The sequence below is a fragment of the Pholcus phalangioides genome, unplaced genomic scaffold, assembly GCF_987345545.1.
Source record: "Pholcus phalangioides strain wild (caught in Gottingen) unplaced genomic scaffold, Ppha-v1.0 ptg000027l_1, whole genome shotgun sequence".
NCBI classification, from domain to species: Eukaryota; Metazoa; Arthropoda; class Arachnida; order Araneae; family Pholcidae; genus Pholcus; species Pholcus phalangioides.
In genome coordinates this window covers 11,858,956-11,878,652 of record NW_028301617.1, presented here as the reverse complement: position 1 = coordinate 11,878,652, position 19,697 = coordinate 11,858,956, and the positions used below count along the sequence as shown (strand labels likewise).

The window sequence follows — 19,697 nt, the reverse complement described above, 5'->3', positions numbered from 1 at the left end:
ATTGGTTGAATTTTTCACGTTTTATCAAAGAGCTTTTACAAAACTTTTATAGTGTAATCCCGGCCTAAGGCTGGTATTACACTATAAAACTTGAAAAATGTAACCAATAAACATATCTGTTACATTCGAGCGAACTTAACTGATCGGCCTATCGGTTGCATTTTTCAAGTTTTATAAACTAACTTTTATAAAACTTTTATACTGTAATCCCGGCCTAAGACAGAATTGTGATGTGAATATTTCTAAGCACAGACATTTTGAACGTTCCCACCCCTCCCCTTTTTTTGTACTTGCAAATTCTTTGATATCTCCTGAATTTTTTTTTTAGGAACATATTAGTTTTGGATGTTTTTGGAATTTTTCTTTCATATTTTTCCGGAAAGACGGATTTTTTTTTTCAAAATGTTTTGAAAATATTTGAAGACATTTTCTCCCATCGACTACTTGTGAGGATCGGAATTAAGACATCTTTATTCCCATATTCTATGTGGCTCTAGACTAAACCACCAAAGAATGCCTCTAGGCTGCCTATGGCCACTGAATCAGGGGTGAAGGAGAAAAATAATTACAAAAATTGCGAAAAAATAGTTTTTATGCACGAATTTCAACCTAAAGATGCGGGCGAAACACCCGCATCTTCAGTGCTCGTGTGAAAGGGTATGCGGACCCGCTTCCGCGTCCGCTCCGTGTGAAAGGGGCCTTACTGATACAAATTGTCCGTGTAACACAAAACGTCAAGAGAGTCCCCGGTCATATCCTTTACAAAGAAAACGCTGGAAAAAATAGGTGTCAAGAATTTCTTTTAAATAATAAATTTCAACTGATGAATTTAAAAACTGGAATTTCTGTTAAGTTTCAAGCCTAAATAGAAAAACGCCTCATTCTCAAATATTCCCGAGAGGGAATTAACCAAAATACAGCAGCGAAAGAGAATACAGACTACTTGAACGGGGGAAATTTCCACCTCTGCTCTCCCGTCCAAGCAAACAATATGGTTTTTCCCCACTGATTAAGAAACTGACGCTGAACAATGTTCAGAAAACCTAAGCCGCTCGTGCTAACTATGTGAGTTCTCTCCTAGAAAAAGAAACTGATACAGAGGAAACATGGTATTTTGAGAAAATATACATAAATGGGGTTTTATTCAGTGAAAAAAAACTGATGAAATCAAATCCAATTAATTAAGTTAACAGTAAAAAAATATATTTAAGTAGGCCTACTGTATATTATAAATTGTAAAAAAAATACATTCTAAACATCGCGAAATACCAGGAACATTTCATAGTTGATTGCCAGTTTCTTTCTGCAGTTGCCACCCTTCTTATTGTTTCTATGATTTCTTATAGTTTCCACCTTTGTGAATTCAGTTTTTCATCTGGGATCGCAAACCCATGGAAGATCTAACGGCAACGATATGAAGCAGCACCTACTAGAGATACGTCACAAGCAGACTGAGGAGGCCTAAGTAGTCCATTTTCCCTCAGAATATTCAGGGGCGTGCCAATATCGTTGTGCGGGAAGAAAATGACCGGGCTCAAAATTGGCGATTTCTATGCCCCGCATCCAATCACTATGCCGTATTTGTGAGCCAATCAAGAAGATTCTACGCCAAAATAAGAAACGAAATAGGATGCTGTGTTTCAAAATGTGTCAAACTTGCTAGGTAGTCTGAATGACGTTTATGGCAAACAGTGCAGAGGCCTATCTCTAGGAGGTGCTGTATGAAGACGATTCCACTTCCACAACAGATAATGTCGTAACCACTCGACTGTTTGGCAGCTTCTTTACGAGTAGGCAGGAATTGTTATGGCAAATAACCAGAAGAGGTTTTACAGAATTCACCTTGTCATGATGATCGATTATGGATCTTGACATGAGCTTTCAAATTGGAACTAGACGAGAACTTTTTGCTGCAAACATCGCACTTGTATGGCTGTTCTCCTGTGTGGATCCTCTTGTGCCTGCTCAAGGTGGACATGTCCGAGAACGTTTTGCCGCACGACACACACGCGTATGGCTTCTCCCCGGTGTGGATTCTCTTGTGCCTGTTCAGACTAGATATCTGCGAGAACCTCTGGCAGCAATACTCGCACGCGTATGGCTTCTCTCCCGTGTGGATTCTGCTGTGCCTGATGAAACAGGAGATGTCCGAGAACTTTTTAGCGCAGACGCCGCACTCATATGGCTTGGCCGCAGTGTGGACTCTCTCATGGGTGTCTAGATTCGAAACCCGCGAGAACTTTTTACCGCAAAAGGAACACTCGTATGGCTTCTCTCCGGTGTGGACCCTTCTGTGTATATTTAGACTGGAGACGTCCGGAAACATTTTGCAGCAGAAGTCACATTGGTGAGGCTTCTCTCCGGTGTGCACTCTTTTGTGGCTGTTCAGACTGGACATGATCGGAAACGTTTTCCCACAGAATTCACACAGATGTGGCTTTTCTCCACTGTGCAGTTTCTTGTGGTAGTTCAAACTGGCCATGTGTGAGAACTTCCTGTCGCATAAATCGCACTCATACGACTTCTCACCAGTGCGGACCCGAGAATGGTCGAGGTGATCGGAACGCGTTTTACTGCAAACGGCACATCCTTGGCAATTTTCGTTGCAGAGAGGTTGCATCTGATTAATGAGTAATTCGGAGTCCGGTGGCAATTTTTCATTGGAGACATCACACTCGCGCTGCTCTTTCGCGGAATGTTCCATTTTAACGAGTCTGCACCTGAAGAAAGAAAAAATCGATGTTACTGTAGATAAAGGAAGGCAACTTCATAAGAACCAATCATGAGTCGATGTACAGCTGTGATAAAATGTCAACGATCTGCATTCATTCCCATTCAGGACAGTAAATTAAACTATAATGGGATCTCTTAAAGTTTTCCTAATGGGGCACGCGCCGCCATTCAAGCAGTACGTCAGCAGATTTTGGGCTATTTCTGACCCCCCCCCCCCCATTAGCAAAAAGCATAAAATCTGATTCTTCCCCCAGCCTCTTCTCAGAGAAATTTCGTCAGCTATGCCTCTTTATACATATTGGGATCAGACCTACGCAGGAGGGGGCATGATCCCCCCCCCTAAAGTATTGCATGATTACAGTAATTACTATACAAATGTAATGTGCAATATTATTACGGGAATTAATATGTAAATTAATTCCTGTTAATCTCGTTTTTATTTAATAACTAAAGGCTAAGAATTCAAAATATCTGTTTGAGAAATTTATTGCGATCCTCCCTCCCCCCCCCCCTTTCAAGCCAGGGACACCGCTTGGCGACGGCCCGACAAAGGTTTTCCCCGAAGAGATTCTCTGTTAAACTGCTCTAGGGAACCGAAGATAAGCATTGATTGGGGTAGAGGGCGCAGCAGATGGAAAACGTGTGAGAACCCCTGCCCTAAGCCTTTTGTGTCCCCTACTCGAAGGTGGATCCCGACTACTACTCTGATTGGATTGCTCCATAGACTAAAGATATAATTCTTAAAAGTTATTATTCTTACTCTGTGGATTGCTCTTCGAGAATATGCATAGGGAGTCTGGCCACCACCGTGTCTGACACTGCTTTAGTGTACGGCTTTGGTATATATGCACGGGGATTATTTATCACATGATGATATAGACCAACGGTTTCTCAACCTTTTTTGACTCGCGATACCCTTTTCAGTCCATAATTTTTACATGAGAGCCCTGTTTGACTCGAGGAGCCCTTTTGTATATAATTTTTTATGGCAGGACCCTGTAGGCCTCTTTCTTCATTTACCTATCAAATTTATCTATTTTAATTTTCCTTGAGTCGCCGCGGAGGCCCCGGTTAAGAACCGCTGATATAGAACATAGTTCCCCCAACCTTGTTTTTGTCTCATCGCCCCCCAACGGAATCTAACCCATAGGATCCTATGTTATACCAGTAGCTTCTACCGCCTCCCCGGAACATTCCATCGCTCCCAAGGGGGGCGTTAACGTCCACGTTGGGAATCACTGATACAGACTGAACACACTATATGTTTAGTTTGTGTTTTAAGTTTATTAATTATTATTTTATGTACAAGACGTACGGAAGACTGGATGTTGTGAAGATATTTATTATTTGAGATGTTAATTTTTTTTAAGGAAGGAAAAACTCATCTCTGCCTCTACCGGGAGTCGAACCCAGGTCCCTCGATTGCCGGACGAGTGCTCTGACCACTAAGCTACAGAGGAGATATATATATATATACGCTCTAGCGAAGGAAAATCTCTGTGTATATAATAAATATCTTCACAACATCCAGTCTTCCGTATGTCTTGTATATCCAAGTGAAGAGCGACATTCATGTCATATATTGTTTTAAGTTAAGATTTAATTAAACGAGTAGTATAAATTGCCGTTGAAAGTTGGTGCGAAGTACCCAGTGTGGGTCCCTCGTCGTCACTATGCTGGTTTCTCTGAATTCCAGAGTTGTTAGATTAGTCAATGGCAAGATGGTTGAGTAAAAACAACCATTCGAGTACAGTAAAACTCTTTTGCGGACACCCGTGGGACAAAAAGAAATCTGTCCGTAAAAGAAGTGACCATTAATCAGGGGTTTGAAATGCATACTTTTATTATACAAGGAGAAATTATTATTTGGCCGTAAAACAGAGGTGACCATTGAGAGGGGGGTTACTTGTAATTAACCCCTCTTAACTTTAACTAATAGAAGTAATTCTATTTATCTATCGACGCGATTAATGGAATTATTGCAGATTTGCCTGGTTTTGACAAGATAATAAATTATTTTTTTTTCCCTCTCGTGATCAAATGTTTGAGGAATGGTAAATAAATACACCAAGCGTTCGCTTATTTTTTTTAGTATCTATCCTACGCACAAACCAGTTTCGGTCACATCATTTCATCATGTTCAGTAAAACCTCTTAACGGTAATAGCGGTTACCCCCCCCCCCTCCCACCATCGATGACGACGTAATACTCGAACGGCCCCTAAGAAAAATACAAAGATAGCGAGAAAGCAAATTCTCCATATAGCGGGAGTTTCTCATTGTTCAAGACAAAAGAATCAAAATGAAATGAACGGCAACGTTAGGAAAGGAAGAGGAAAGAAAATGGTGGAGCCAATCACAGACAAGAACGTGATAGTGATGTTGAAAAAAAAAAAATTGTAGGAACTGTTGCCAGATTTTTGAGAAGAGTGGTGAGCTAGTTATGTTGCTAACCAGCACAGACACGTTGGTTTGAGTTTTTTTTTTAATCCACAGCATTTCATGCCGATTATTTACAGGTCAAACTAAAAGTGCCCTAAAAGATGCCTTGCAACGTGCTGTTCAGAAGAGATCTCCACCCCCTCTTACTCTTACGGATTTAAGGACAGCCCTGCAGGATTCATGGTATCAATTACCTCCAGCACCACTTCAGACATTAGTCGAGGTCCATGCCACATCGTGTTGCGGCACTTCTGCGAGCTCGCGGGGGCCCTACACGATATTAGGCAGGTGAACAGTTTTTTTGGCTTTCAGTGTATTTAAAAAAAAAAAAAAAAATTGGAGAAAAAATTTAACAATGCATTTTGATGCTGGTCCTTCAACCATAAAAAATTCGACTTTTATCTGTGAAAATTATTCAAAAATGCTCCCTCACCGTTTGACGTGGACTTCTACGAACATCTGCAACTTCTCAAAAATCTGACAACAATTTCTACAATAAATTTTTTTCCCTCCATCAGCATCACCATCACAAATACTTATATACCACACCCTCCTAAATACATCTTCGTTTACTGCATTTGTGTTGAAATAAAGGGCTGCTTCGCAGGGAACTAAAATGCATTCCTCGAGAAAAAAAAAAAAAATTAAAATGATCTGATGACCATATTTCATTGAGAAAAATACGGGAAACTGGGATCTTAATCCGTAAAATAAGGGGAATCGCCAAATTTGATCAAAAACATTGTCAGAAGCAGGTACAAACATATATCGTAATTAAAATTCCAAAAAGAATTTCGGACGAAATGTTAAACCTGATGCGAGATGAAAGTAATTTTTTGCCATAATTATATTTATACATACTAAAAGGGGGGGGGGGTCTCTGCACCCCTGCCGCCTTTGGAGGCCAACCCCCACACCTTTTCTCTTCACAACATACCTTGTTTATTTCGTCCCACTTCATCAGCGTACTATGGAAAGGGACACGTGAAAGCACCAGCTTACTGAGAGAAGCGAATTTTACAATAATAAAACAACAAAAAAAACAAATATAATTCAAGTACCCCCAGAAAACTTGTCCATGGGGGTCCGATTCGCTGAATTTTAGTGGGGCCCAGACTGGATTTATCTCGGGCTACCGATGTGTTGCAAATTTTACAGCGTTAAACAAAAATCAATGAGATTCATCCAGGGACACCCGAAATGAAACCTGTCAACTTTTCCATCGGGCCCCGACCTGGAGGCTTGTCGGACATCATTCCGGTGAGGGGCCACGAAAATTTTAAATTCTTATCAATTTTTCAGCGAATGAAATCCAGGGCCCCACATCCAGTAGCGGGGACCCAATACTCAGATTTTTAGTGGGGGGACCCAGACTGGATTCTGGATTTATCTCGGGCTTCCGTTGTTGCAAATTTTACAATGATGAACAACAGAAAAGAAAGATTCATTCGGGGTCCCCAAAATGGAACCTGTAAACATGGGACCCCCGACTTGAAAGCTTGTCGGTCATCCCCCGCTGCGAGTGCCATGGAAAATTTTCATTTGTATTCATTTTACCAACGAATAAAATCCAGGGGCCCCCAACCAATTAGGGGGCTCGCCATCTATTCCAGCCTAGGAGCCCTGCTGTAGGATGTGGGAGCCTCTCGGTACATGCACATAACCTGGGTCAAACGGATCCCTATACATTAAAGAGTTAAATGAAAACTTCACCCAAAATCGTAACAGATTTTCGTTACAAAAAATGTCACCTACTTCCGTTACAAAAAATCGTCACTAATTTTCGTTGCTTAGAAACGGGCCTTTTTCGAGTTCGTGATTTTATATTACAGAGTAGATTACGAATACACTATGTATTCATGACTTTGGTAAATATTACGAATTCAAATAATTATCGTAGAGAAAAAACGGGACAAATGTATAAAAAAAAAATTGGAACAAAAATTACAGGAATGTCCCGTAATACGGGACACAAGTTGTCTGTCAAACTGTTTCAGACATTATACTGGTCCATGTTTTAATAAAGGTTGAGAAACACTGGTTATATACATATAAATTTTTGATGTTCGGGAAACACCCATTTTTTTCTGGCTATTTTTGTTTTACTGCAGTTTTCTCCAGCAATGGCAAGAAACCCTAAAATTCATTCATTCTTTAATACAACGCCACAGACATCATTAACCAATTTTCAAGTTCGGCATTTGACCCCACAAGGGAAGGGCTGACATGGGAACGGACCTGGAACAATTACCATAATTTTTTGGGGTTTTTCAAGCTGTAAATTAAGTACAGAAGAGCCCGTGAAAAGTTTTGCTTGGGGGAGGGGGCAGATGCGGCAAAAGTAAATCCTGACCCCTTAAATTAGAAAAAAAGTGTAATGTTTTGGTTTTATGCGGCCCAGGGTGTGTGCCTTGTGCGTCCGTCCTTAAATCCACCTACTACTTGGACCCGCCAGAAATCCCAGCCTAAGGGATATTAGGGCATAGCCCAGCCAGCAAAATTTAAACAGATATTCACTGCCTCTCAACATTAGTCTCACCACCCGTTCCCCAATTCTTGCTTTGCCCTTAGTGGAGAAAACGGTTGAGACTGTCAAAGAGAAATGAGCAAAAGTGATTTCCGCCGTGAAAGTGAGATCCGCTCTTAGGAGTGTGCGACAGGAGCGGTCGCACTGGGTACCGTGCTTTATGGGGCCCCCGTACTCACGGGAAACTATTGGATTCTTTCATGAATTCTGAAATTACTTCTTGCATTAATTCTGAAGTTTCAACAATTCTTAAATTAACATTTTCTGTATGGATATTTCACAGTAGTCTTATATATTTTGAAATAATGGATGCCGATTCCTTCCCCCCCCCCCACCAAATATATAAAATCGGGTAAATATTTTTCGTGTCTGAAACTGTTGAACTGTTGAGACGCACCGGGCCCCTTAGGTAAGGGCGGCTGTGCCGTCAAAAGGAATGGACCCACCCAGGCACAGCTCGGGGGTCCAAGAGAAGAGGAAACTCACAAAAATTAGATCTGGTTGAAACTTTAGATAATTTCCTAATAGGGCCTCAGAAAAATCACTTGGCCTGGGAGCCTATCAAAGATCCTAGCGCAGGCAGCGGTGGAGGATGTGTGGGACATCTTATACACTTATATATGTCAGGGATTCTCAAACTTTTCCCACCCGCAGCACCTTTTTCTCTAATCAACGCTTGCCCGCGGCTCCCCACAGAGCAGTTTAACAAAGAGTCTCTTCGAAAAACCTTTGCAGAGTGCCGTGGCACACAGTTCGAGAACCCCTGCATTATGTATTTTCTGTTTTCAAATGTAAGCTCCCCCAATATTCTGAAACACTATACTCAAATGACCAGCAACATTACTGTGTGGTGATGGTTGTCAATTTAAATCATCGGAGAACTTGAAACGCGAATCCAACTAAATCATCAAAAATCCAATCCAAAAAAACTGAAATACATACGATAGAATTATTCGATTTCAGAATACGCATTAGCATGCAGTGCCGTCTTAACGCATGGCCCGGCCCGGGGGACTTGAGAGAAGAGGGTCCTCACAAAAATTAGATTTGGTTGAAATTTTCTGTAAATTTACCTGGTAGGTCCTCAGAGAAACCACTTGGCCCGGGGGCCCATGATGCTCTTAAGACGGCCCTGTTAGCATGGTTTTAAAGAACTGATGATCAAAACCATCATTGATTGATGATTAAAACCCATTTTCCACCTCTTTATCAGAATTTCACAGTTTTATGTGAATATTATGAAGGGGCACAGGTTAAGGCATGGGCCCACCCGGGTGCGGCCTCAGGAGAAAAAGTGCCTCACAAAAATGAGATATGGTTGAAATTTTCGAAAATTTGTTTGGTAGGGCCTCAGAAAAATCACTTGATCCGGGGGCCCACGATGCTCTTAAGACGGCTCTGGGCACAAGGCATCTGTCCCAGAGACATTTTAAATTAACAGATATTGAAAAATATAACATATATAAAAGGTATTTTCTTTCCATATTTTAATTTATTGAAAAAAAATAGTTTTAATTTTTGATTGTCTTGGGCAGGGCCGTCTTTAGAGCGTCATGGGCTCCCGGCCAAGTAATTTTTCTGAGATCCCACCCGGCAAATTCTCGAAAATTTTAACTGGGTCTAATTTTTGTGAGGCGCCTGGGTGGGCCCATGCGTTAAGACGGCACTGGTCTTGGGACAGACATGGTACCCCCTATACCCCCTCCTGCATAGGTTTGTTACATTTTACTGTGGTAAAAATCTTACCACTACTGCAAAAATAGGTTGAAGAACGGGTTATCGCTGAAATCAAATAGATTCGAAACAAAAAAACGGGATACTACTTCAAAAAAGGACGTATGGTCAGTGGAAAATATGTGTAAATATCGTGGCCTGTACAGAGACTTGACTCATACTTTGAGCAACACCACTCATTTTTGACTTCCGGCGTCCCTGGATGGTGAGGTGGCCAGAGGGACACAACCCTCCCCCATATAACATTTGCACCCCTCATGACTCCCTTGAGGGGTTGGATTTCCATGAATCCCATCTTAGTGAGTCTATATTATAAAATATAATACTAACCGAGCTTAATATTTATAGCTTCATCGGTTTGTGATTTCAGTGATTTTCAAACATTTGAAACACCCTCCTCCTTCCCCCCCCCCCATGACTCCTTTAGAAGCTTCTTTTTTCCCGAAATACCTCGTTAATGGGCACCTTAATACCTCCTTTTAATACACAATAAAACTACTGACCAAATTTCATATTTGAAGCGTCAGCAGTTTCGGCTCGGCGACGATTGTCCCCTCATGACCACTTCAGGGGGTCGAATTTAAAAAAACCTCCTCTTAGGCGGTCGTTACATCATGAAATCATATGCAGGAAAACAAACTAAACAAATTTCATATTCGTAGCTTCAGCGGTTTCGGCTCGGCATGGCTTCTCCGTATAACCTTTGAAACACCTTATGATTCCCCCCTTCCCCCTAGCGGTCGAATTTTATAAAAACCCTTCTTACTGAATCTTTGCGTTGTAAAATGAAACTAATGCTGAAATTTCATGTTTATAGTTTCAGCTGATTTTCCCTATATAGCGTTTGAATCCCCCCTTATTCGACCCTTAGGGATCGAATTCTGAAGAATTCTTAGTAGCTAAATTTCATATTTACAGCTTCAGCGGTTTCGGCTCAGCGATGATGTATGTCAGCCAGCCAGTACATGTTATTCTATATACAGGGTGAATAGCAAACGGGGTTATGGGATTTAACTGGCGAACCGTTCATCCTAGAGGTATATTTCTAATCGGAAAAAGTTCCCAAATGTGTGTACTCAGATACGTCATTCATGTTTCAAGGGGTTGTATAGTTATTGAAATAAAATAAAAATAACTTTATTAATAACCCGCTTGCCCAAAATCCAAATTACAAAGTTGTTGAGCTGTCTCTACTGATGCTAAAAAAAATATATATGTTCCTAGAAAGGGATTTCTTAGGGTTAGTAGACATCCATGCCCTAACCGGGATTTGAACGAAGACCTGCACAGTCAGCCGACCACCACTGCGGCGACGGGGGGGGGGGGGGGGGGGGGGGGGTTCGAACCCGGATCCTCGCGATGCGATTCCGTCATTATGACCACTCTACCACCACAGCGGCTCTTTTAAGTACTGCATATAATTCCTCTATAGCGGATTTTTTTTTCATTTTATTTATTCTCAATCAAATCTACTGATTTATTTTATTTTCTCAAAGGGGGCCATTCAAGTATTACGTAAGCAGGTTTTTAGACATTTTTGACCCCTCCCCGTCAGCAAAACACTGACCCCCCCCCCCTCCCCCCTTGTCAGCGAAATTTCGTCAGCAGTTTAGAATATTTCATATCTTCAAAAAGGATGGTTGATGACGTAAGCAACTTTCAAACACCCCCCCCCCTTGTCATCAAAAGTCAGCAAATCCGAACCCCCCCCCCCGATGCTGACGCAATACTTGAATGACCCCAAAGTTGCCGCGGCGCGCCCCTCAGAGGCAGCGGGGGGGGGGCGGCAACTCAGTGGTGGCAGTTTGTGGTGGGTAAAAAAAACACCGTTAATAAAATTATCGAATTTTAAAGTGATGGGGGCGTCAAAATACATAGTTACGGCCCTGCTGGGAGGTGCACTGATTGGAAAATTGCAACTTTACTTGCAAATTACACTTTTTTTTCTTGCTGCTATAATTGGCACTTATGGAACCCGATTTCCAGTATAGGGGAAAACAGGTCAGCCAAGGCTTTTATCGTGTATTTATAGATACTTTTCTATACCGGAATACCCTTCGCGGGTCGCATCTGGCCCGCGGGCAGGAGGTAGTGAACTCTAGCCCAGGCCCCGTCTTAAGAGCATCATGGGCCCCCGGGCCAAGTGGTTTTTCTGAGGCCCTTCCTTGTGAATTGAAAAAAATTTCAACCTGACCTAACTTTCGAGGTGCCCGGGTCGGCCCACATGTTGATACGGCACTCCTCTAGCCATAGGATCCTGTTGTATACGTAGATATTTTACCACCTTCCCTCCTGGCACGCTCAATCGCCCCACACCTGAAAGGTGGGCGAATTTGCCCGCTTTGAAAGAAAAAAAAAAAAAAAGGATTTGAAAATTTTTTTTTCCTCACACCGGGGCCCCCTATAAAAGGAAAAAATTATGCAAAAGTAGTGTACATTTTTCGTGAGGGAGCCCCATTCGGCACGGGGCCGCGGTTGCCCCAGCCTAGTTACGGTCCTGTGCCACCCAGGGCCGTCTCAAGAGCATCATGGGCCACCGGGTCAATGATTTCTGAGGCCCTACAAGGCAAATTCTCGAAAATTTCGATCAGATCTCAGTTTTGTGAGCCCCCCCCCCCCTCTTATCTTGAGGGCCGTGGGAGGGCGGGCCCATGCATTAAGACGGCACTGGTGCCACCCTCCACCCATTGGATCCCCGCCGATGAGGGCTTGCTTGCTTTAAGAAAACCGGCTTCGGGGGGCCTCCCCACCCGTTCACCGAGAGAATCCATGTTTTCATATACATTTTAAAAAAACTTACCTCTACTTAACGATTGAAACCTCTTTCTCTTGAATAAATCGGTCCTCAAAAAATCAATTGGTTCATGGATCCACGTACCACTTAATCGCGACGTCAGGATCGTTGATGAAAGAATAGAGCTGACCAAGCACGTGTGCTATTCACAAGGACGCCAATAATGGCCTTTGTTGTCGCTGGCGTCCGTATACAAAAGAAGCTTCTCTCCGTGTGTGTGCAGTATAGTCCCTTCTTCCCCCCCACCTCTCCTCAAAAGCTTCACTACGTCCACGTGACTAGATGACGTCACCCCGGCATCTTCCTTCCACTTCTTTTTTTTTCGGGCGAGTCTATTTTTCAATTTCCGAGGGGGGACGCGCTATGGATATTTTTTCCTCTTTTTTTTTTGTGGTGACGTCACTGCGATGATGTAAAACTTGAAGCCGAGTTTTCCTAGGAATAGGTTTTTTGCGCCGCGTGAACCGAATTAGACCATTTTGCGCCGGCAGAAACGTGTTACATAATTACGCTGCGCGTTTGTGTTTTCCTCGGGTGGCGCATCAGATCAGGACGGCTATACATTATATTATATGGCATTAGTTATCACTCTGTCGTCTGCACGCTCCGGTTTGAAGAGAAGGGAAAGAAAACAACAAAAATGAAGGGAAGATCGGTGAAACGCGGGGCGCACGACGCATTTGACTCCTCCAGAAACAGTCGGCCAATGACGCCCGACGTAAAGCGCCGGGTCCGGTGCTACCGCAACAGCGCACACTGCTCAGGGCGGCTCTGGGTCACGGGTAGTTTTGCAGAAAAATATTTATTGTACCCCCCTTTTTAAAAACAATGAGTTGATTACTTTCTCTCTCATCCGTGCCGATGGTCTTTTCTGAAGTTTTCTCCCGGCGGGGGAGGGGGGGGGGGGTTCCCCTCGGCTAGCTGTTTCACGGCACCTCTCAAGCCGGGTTTTCCTAAGAGCAGGTTTCCATGTGCCACGCGAGTAGTATAAAAAGGACAGTTCAAACACAGGGGGAGGCGCGGAGGCGCGCGCCTCACATCCGGCTCCCTCACGCACCTCACATCCGCCCCCTCACGCGCCTCACATCCGCTCCCTCACACACCTCACATCCGCCCCCCCACGCACCTCACATCCGCCCCCTCACGCGCCTCACATCCGCTCCCTCAATCCTCTTATCACCCTAGCCAATGCACCGCTCCCAACAACGTAGACTTTGATTTTTGAGAAACAATTTCATGCAAGCGGTAAACGCCAACTTGGTGTAACTCGTCACATATTTATTTAAACGCGCCGCTGTTGCACTGCAACCACTTCATTTTACTCAACGTTTCGCCTGTTTGAATACTCTCAGTCTCTACACTCCACAGCTAGCATTACCTGTAAGTAAAGTATTTTCCTTTTTGAATCGTCATGTCTTGTGTGTTAGATATCGAAGGTTTTAGATTGAATTCACGTGAATTCATCGTGAAGGAATTAAGTTTTTCCAATTTGGAATCAAGTGAAACTTATCACACCGTTTATAAACCATAATAACAGAATTGATTTTTTTAGAATGAACGGAAGAAAAAATTCTAGAATTGATGAAAATTCGGAATTAATGCAAGAAATAATTTAAGAATTGATGGAAGCCTCCAATAAGTTACCGTGAGTGCGGGGCCCGGTGCAATCGCACACCTCTAAGGGCGGCTCTAGACTTACAGAACCATGAATTCCGTTTGGGACGCATTATAACCAGATTGCTTTTCAGGCAGAAATTTCGAGTGCTTTGACACGTAGACTGCTCAACACTACTTTTATTGAAAAAAACTTTTTAGTGATTTCAGGGTAATTTTGAGTGCTGATTCTGTGTGTGAATCTGGCATTATTTTTTTTCAAACGCTGTAATTTTTAACATAAAGTGAAAACTAAATTTCAGTAGTACTGCATAAGCAGCACACAAATCGCATTTAAATCTGCGAGCGGAGTTTACGTCACTAGAAAGCTTGAATCAATGGAATGAATCAATTTAATTATGAAAAGTAATCAATACATAAATTGCAAGATAAGTCAATACTGATGATTGATACTTAGGGCCGGACTTGGGCAAGTGTGAAGGTTGGCCGCAACCGGGGCGTTAAATGTTAGGGGCCGCAAAAACGTGATGAAAGAAAATACTTTGATTGCATTTTAATTTAAAAACTTCGTTTTCAACAAAGCGAATGCATTTAAACCTCACTACAACGATACTCAATATAACGGTAAATTACTCTACAACGATATTTTTTCAAGCCTTGTTTGAAAATGCCTATACTCTAATGTTAAACTGTTACCTCTCGACATAACGATATATAATCCGTACATAATCTACAACGACATTTTTTCTTGGTCTGCAGAGTCGTTTTATCGAGGTTTCGCTGTAGCTTAAAATTTTGTCTAAAACCTTTAAAATTCAGACATCGAACCCTATTCCTCTTGCCTAGGGTTTTCACAGAACCCCTTCCTCCAAGTCAAGTAAAGGATGGAGGTGGATCTAGTGCTCCGGATGATGGGTTGCTAAATTCTTCTTTTAAAATTTAAAAAATTACACAAGGCATACATAATGCATACTTGCCCGGCCGAAAGAGTATGAAGTTGAGGTCCTGGGTAGGTAATCGGTTCAATTTCCCTGACAGCTCTCCAACCTTTAAATGTCTGGAAGCAGCGGGCAATATCGTTTAAATTTATTGTCGAATAATTTTTTTCTCTGTGACCATGAAATAGTAGTTTGATGTTCATTCTGCCTATGTAAACCTGGCGTGCTCCTGGGTGTTCATGGTTACTCAGGGATTAGGAAACTCCGTTTTCGAGGGCCACAAAATGTTTAAGCCCATCCCTGATAATAAAATAATGCGTATTTGTAAATCAATAAATGCACATCTTTAAAAACACTCCACTCAATTATCAGATTTCAATATGCAGGCAATGCACGTCATATGAAATTTGTGGTACATTTATGTTCAGAATAAAAGTAAAACAATCATGTATACATTTATATATCGTATAATATATGTAATGAAAATTGAGGGAATATATTTAGGATATCAGAATAGATCAATGCAGTAATGATATGCTCTATAATGTTGCATTTTGTCCACTAAAATGAACATAAAATGATATTAAATTAATTCAAGGAGAAGCACTTGCATGGTTTTCTGTTATGGGTTTTGAATGTCTTTCATAGGAGGCTTCGGTAGAGTAATCAGCCATCATACGCGAGGCTCGAGCTTGCCTTGATACTTCTGTTCCATTACTTTCATAGCTTGATGAAACCGCCTCTCTTGTCATTAAAATGACTCAGATTGTCTGTGAAATTGGACCAAGTAACTAAGAAGAAAATGCGCCTTTGTGCTCATATTAACAGTCTATTTTTCAAACGTTAGAAAATTTTTAAATTCAAATTACAAATTAATCGTATTTTATTGCAATTCTTCATCGTTCTCTGCTTTGCAATCATTCAAAAAATTCTCAACAACCGATACGAAACATGATCAAACTGAAGATTGACCGGATTGAACGGATATTGATTAATATCCGTCAAAAATGCTGAAAATTTCGTATCTTTAAGAAATTTATGAATTTGAGAACCATCAAAAATCCTTGCTCACAGCTTTTCATTGTTCAGTCCAGGAAACGTTTTACAAATTCATTGGAAGCACTCGCCACTTTATTTATTGAGCACCTTTATCAAATTGCTTCACTATAAGCCGAGTTTTATATGAAGTGTTGGGGGGGATGTATTTTGTCTATGAACCGCTGGCTCTCTGATGATATTTTCTTTGTTGTCCCAGTAAGAGGTTCATCAGCTCAAGATCATGACAAATAACGGATGTCTGATGATGAGAGATACGTAAATTTTGCGCATAAAATTTCGAAATTTCGCAAAAATAAAATTTTCTAAATCAGAGATTTTGCATTTATTCGCAAAAATGAACAAAACTAACGATACATTATTACTTCGCTTCAAAATGAAACCTGAAGGAAAAAAGTACTTAATTAAAAGCTAATATTTCAGTAGTCTCTCCATATCTCCTTCTTCAATAGTACTTCCCTCTGTGACTAGTAACGGCGTTGTAGGTACATAATACAGTCGACTCTCGGTTTACGGAGTTAATTCGTTCCTGAGGTAGGTTGGCAAACCGAAACACATTTAGGAATTAATGTAAAAATAGATGCATTCGTTTCTAAGACCCCGAAGATTCCTACAGTGTCAATTTTTACACGCTCAAGTGAATAACTCGAAACCTATTGAAATAATCATACTGACACTAAAAACACTTTTTTCCAGAGAAAATCCAGACTTTACGAGAAAACGGGCATATATGCTATACATGGGCAGAGCTGTCTACCCATGTCTAGTCTGATTAATTTCATCTATTAATGTCAGTGTCAAAGCTCTCGAAATTTCTGCCTGCAAAGCAATCTGGCTACAATGCGTTCCAAACCGAATTCATGGTTTTATAAGTCACTTGCTGCCAAACTTCATCAATAAGTTCTATGAGCAATGTGGGCATTAAAATGATGTTTCTAGAAATCAGATAGTAGTAATTACATATGTATCAGAGGTTATTGCAAAACGTGTTTCAAAAATTTCTTTGATGAAAACCGTCCCAAAATTTTAAATGACAAGCTGATCTATGAGCTGGATAAAAGGTGTCGAATTCGGAGGAATGCATTTGAAAAAATCGAAATGCGGCCGTAGACACTTCAATTTCTCCATTATCATTTCGAATTTAGTCAAATATTTTCCTGCTTGCGTGTTCGTAAACCGAATCAATTTTTGTTGTTGGTAAACCGAATTGACGTAAACCGAGACGTTCGTAAACCGAAGGTTGACTGTGTCAGCATTCTTGCTATTAGCGGGACTACGAAGACTTTGAATTACTGCCTTTGCATAGTAGGTAATAGAATTTCATTATATTTAACATGCGCATGGCCATCAACAGAAGTATTTTAGATGACTACTGAAAGTAGTATGATTGTATTTATCAATGACTTCATACCATGTCATAACGTTGCAAAAAATATTATCTTGGAGAAGCTTTCCAAAGTACAAAATTTGGGTGCAAAGTTGATGTAAGTGTTGTCACGGCTTCAGATAGGCCCAGCATAAAACCACTGTATATGCTGCAGAGTTTAATTTGTCGCGTCGAATATCGTGTAAAATAAATGTATTTAAACTCTTCTGCTGCTGTCAAACTTTTTTCTGTCTTTTCGAAAAAAATGGCTCTGACTTTTGCGTTCATGAGAAAATTAACTTGATGCGCAACAGATCTATCGCATTTATTCCGTAAATATGAAAATTACGCTTCCTTAATGATGCTATGAATGCAATAATATTGAGAATAAGTTACGAAAATAAATGAAAAAACACAAAAGTAAAAATCTGCCGCAAAAAATAGTGATTACAGACTGCATTGGAATGTTGAGAATATGTACTATCTCAAAACTAGAGTCATTTCGTCAAAACCAACACCAGTTTTGGAATCAACAGACCACTAAAACCTAAAACCTTTACAATAAAACCGTTGAAGTTTCTTTGGTAAACCGATTTTTTTTTTTTGTCTTGAGTAGTGTAATAGAGGATATTTTAACACTTCTGAGGGAATTCGTTTTTAGTTTATTCAAAGTTCTTTATGACTTTTTTTCAAAAACGTTATAAGCGGGATCCGAATTGGACAAAAACCGAGACTCATGTAAAACCAACAGATCTATCCACCCTATTTTGTAGGTTAACTATCATTCTCCTTCGACAAAGAAAAAGTTTACCCCCCCCCCCCCGCACTCATGAGAAAATCTTCCGTACACTACTGAATGTAATTCGCTGCACACACAATGTACTTAGAGTTCCCGTTTGAATTAGACTGGGACAGAAGGAGTCTTCTCCTGTCTGTAACCAACAGATCTATCCACCCTATTTTGTAGGTTAACTATCATTCTCCTTCGACAAAGAAAAAGTTTACCCCCCCCCCCCCCGCACTCATGAGAAAATCTTCCGTACACTACTGAATGTAATTCGCTGCACACACAATGTACTTAGAGTTCCCGTTTGAATTAGACTGGGACAGAAGGAGTCTTCTCCTGTCTGTCCCAGTCTAATTCAAACGGGAACTCTAAGTACATTGTGTGTGCAGCGAATTACATTCAGTAGTGTACGGAAGATTTTCTCATGAGTGCGGGGGGGGGGGGTAAACTTTTTCTTTGTCGAAGGAGAATGATAGTTAACCTACAAAATAGGGTGGATAGATCTGTTGGTTTTACATGAGTCTCGGTTTTTGTCCAATTCGGATCCCGCTTATAACGTTTTTGAAAAAAAGTCATAAAGAACTTTGAATAAACTAAAAACGAATTCCCTCAGAAGTGTTAAAATATCCTCTATTACACTACTCAAGACAAAAAAAAAAAATCGGTTTACCAAAGAAACTTCAACGGTTTTATTGTAAAGGTTTTAGGTTTTAGTGGTCTGTTGATTCCAAAACTGGTGTTGGTTTTGACGAAATGACTCTAGTTTTGAGATAGTACATATTCTCAACATTCCAATGCAGTCTGTAATCACTATTTTTTGCGGCAGATTTTTACTTTTGTGTTTTTTCATTTATTTTCGTAACTTATTCTCAATATTATTGCATTCATAGCATCATTAAGGAAGCGTAATTTTCATATTTACGGAATAAATGCGATAGATCTGTTGCGCATCAAGTTAATTTTCTCATGAACGCAAAAGTCAGAGCCATTTTTTTCGAAAAGACAGAAAAAAGTTTGACAGCAGCAGAAGAGTTTAAATACATTTATTTTACACGATATTCGACGCGACAAATTAAACTCTGCAGCATATACAGTGGTTTTATGCTGGGCCTATCTGAAGCCGTGACAACACTTACATCAACTTTGCACCCAAATTTTGTACTTTGGAAAGCTTCTCCAAGATAATATTTTTTGCAACGTTATGACATGGTATGAAGTCATTGATAAATACAATCATACTACTTTCAGTAGTCATCTAAAATACTTCTGTTGATGGCCATGCGCATGTTAAATATAATGAAATTCTATTACCTACTATGCAAAGGCAGTAATTCAAAGTCTTCGTAGTCCCGCTAATAGCAAGAATGCTGACACAGTCAACCTTCGGTTTACGAACGTCTCGGTTTACGTCAATTCGGTTTACCAACAACAAAAATTGATTCGGTTTACGAACACGCAAGCAGGAAAATATTTGACTAAATTCGAAATGATAATGGAGAAATTGAAGTGTCTACGGCCGCATTTCGATTTTTTCAAATGCATTCCTCCGAATTCGACACCTTTTATCCAGCTCATAGATCAGCTTGTCATTTAAAATTTTGGGACGGTTTTCATCAAAGAAATTTTTGAAACACGTTTTGCAATAACCTCTGATACATATGTAATTACTACTATCTGATTTCTAGAAACATCATTTTAATGCCCACA

The 19,697-nt window shown here is 40.7% G+C and overlaps 1 protein-coding gene across 1 annotated transcript; it reads right to left on the bottom strand.

The window, feature by feature from the left end:
• Positions 1–1,116: 1,116 nt before the first annotated feature.
• Positions 1,117–12,462, bottom strand: LOC149068441 (uncharacterized). The gene is made up of 2 exons (XM_089251771.1): positions 12,236–12,462; positions 1,117–2,720 (listed from the first exon to the last, which is right to left on the bottom strand). Exon 2 carries the CDS (start codon positions 2,702–2,704, stop codon positions 1,847–1,849), a length of 858 nt encoding a protein of 285 aa, XP_089107897.1. The 5' UTR covers positions 2,705–2,720; positions 12,236–12,462; the 3' UTR covers positions 1,117–1,846.
• Positions 12,463–19,697: the final 7,235 nt, after the last annotated feature.

What these genes read in the sequence shown, in the direction of transcription:
- LOC149068441 (XM_089251771.1), bottom strand. Translation starts at nt 2,704, where the DNA reads ATGGAACATTCCGCGAAAGAGCAGCGCGAGTGTGATGTCTCCAATGAA.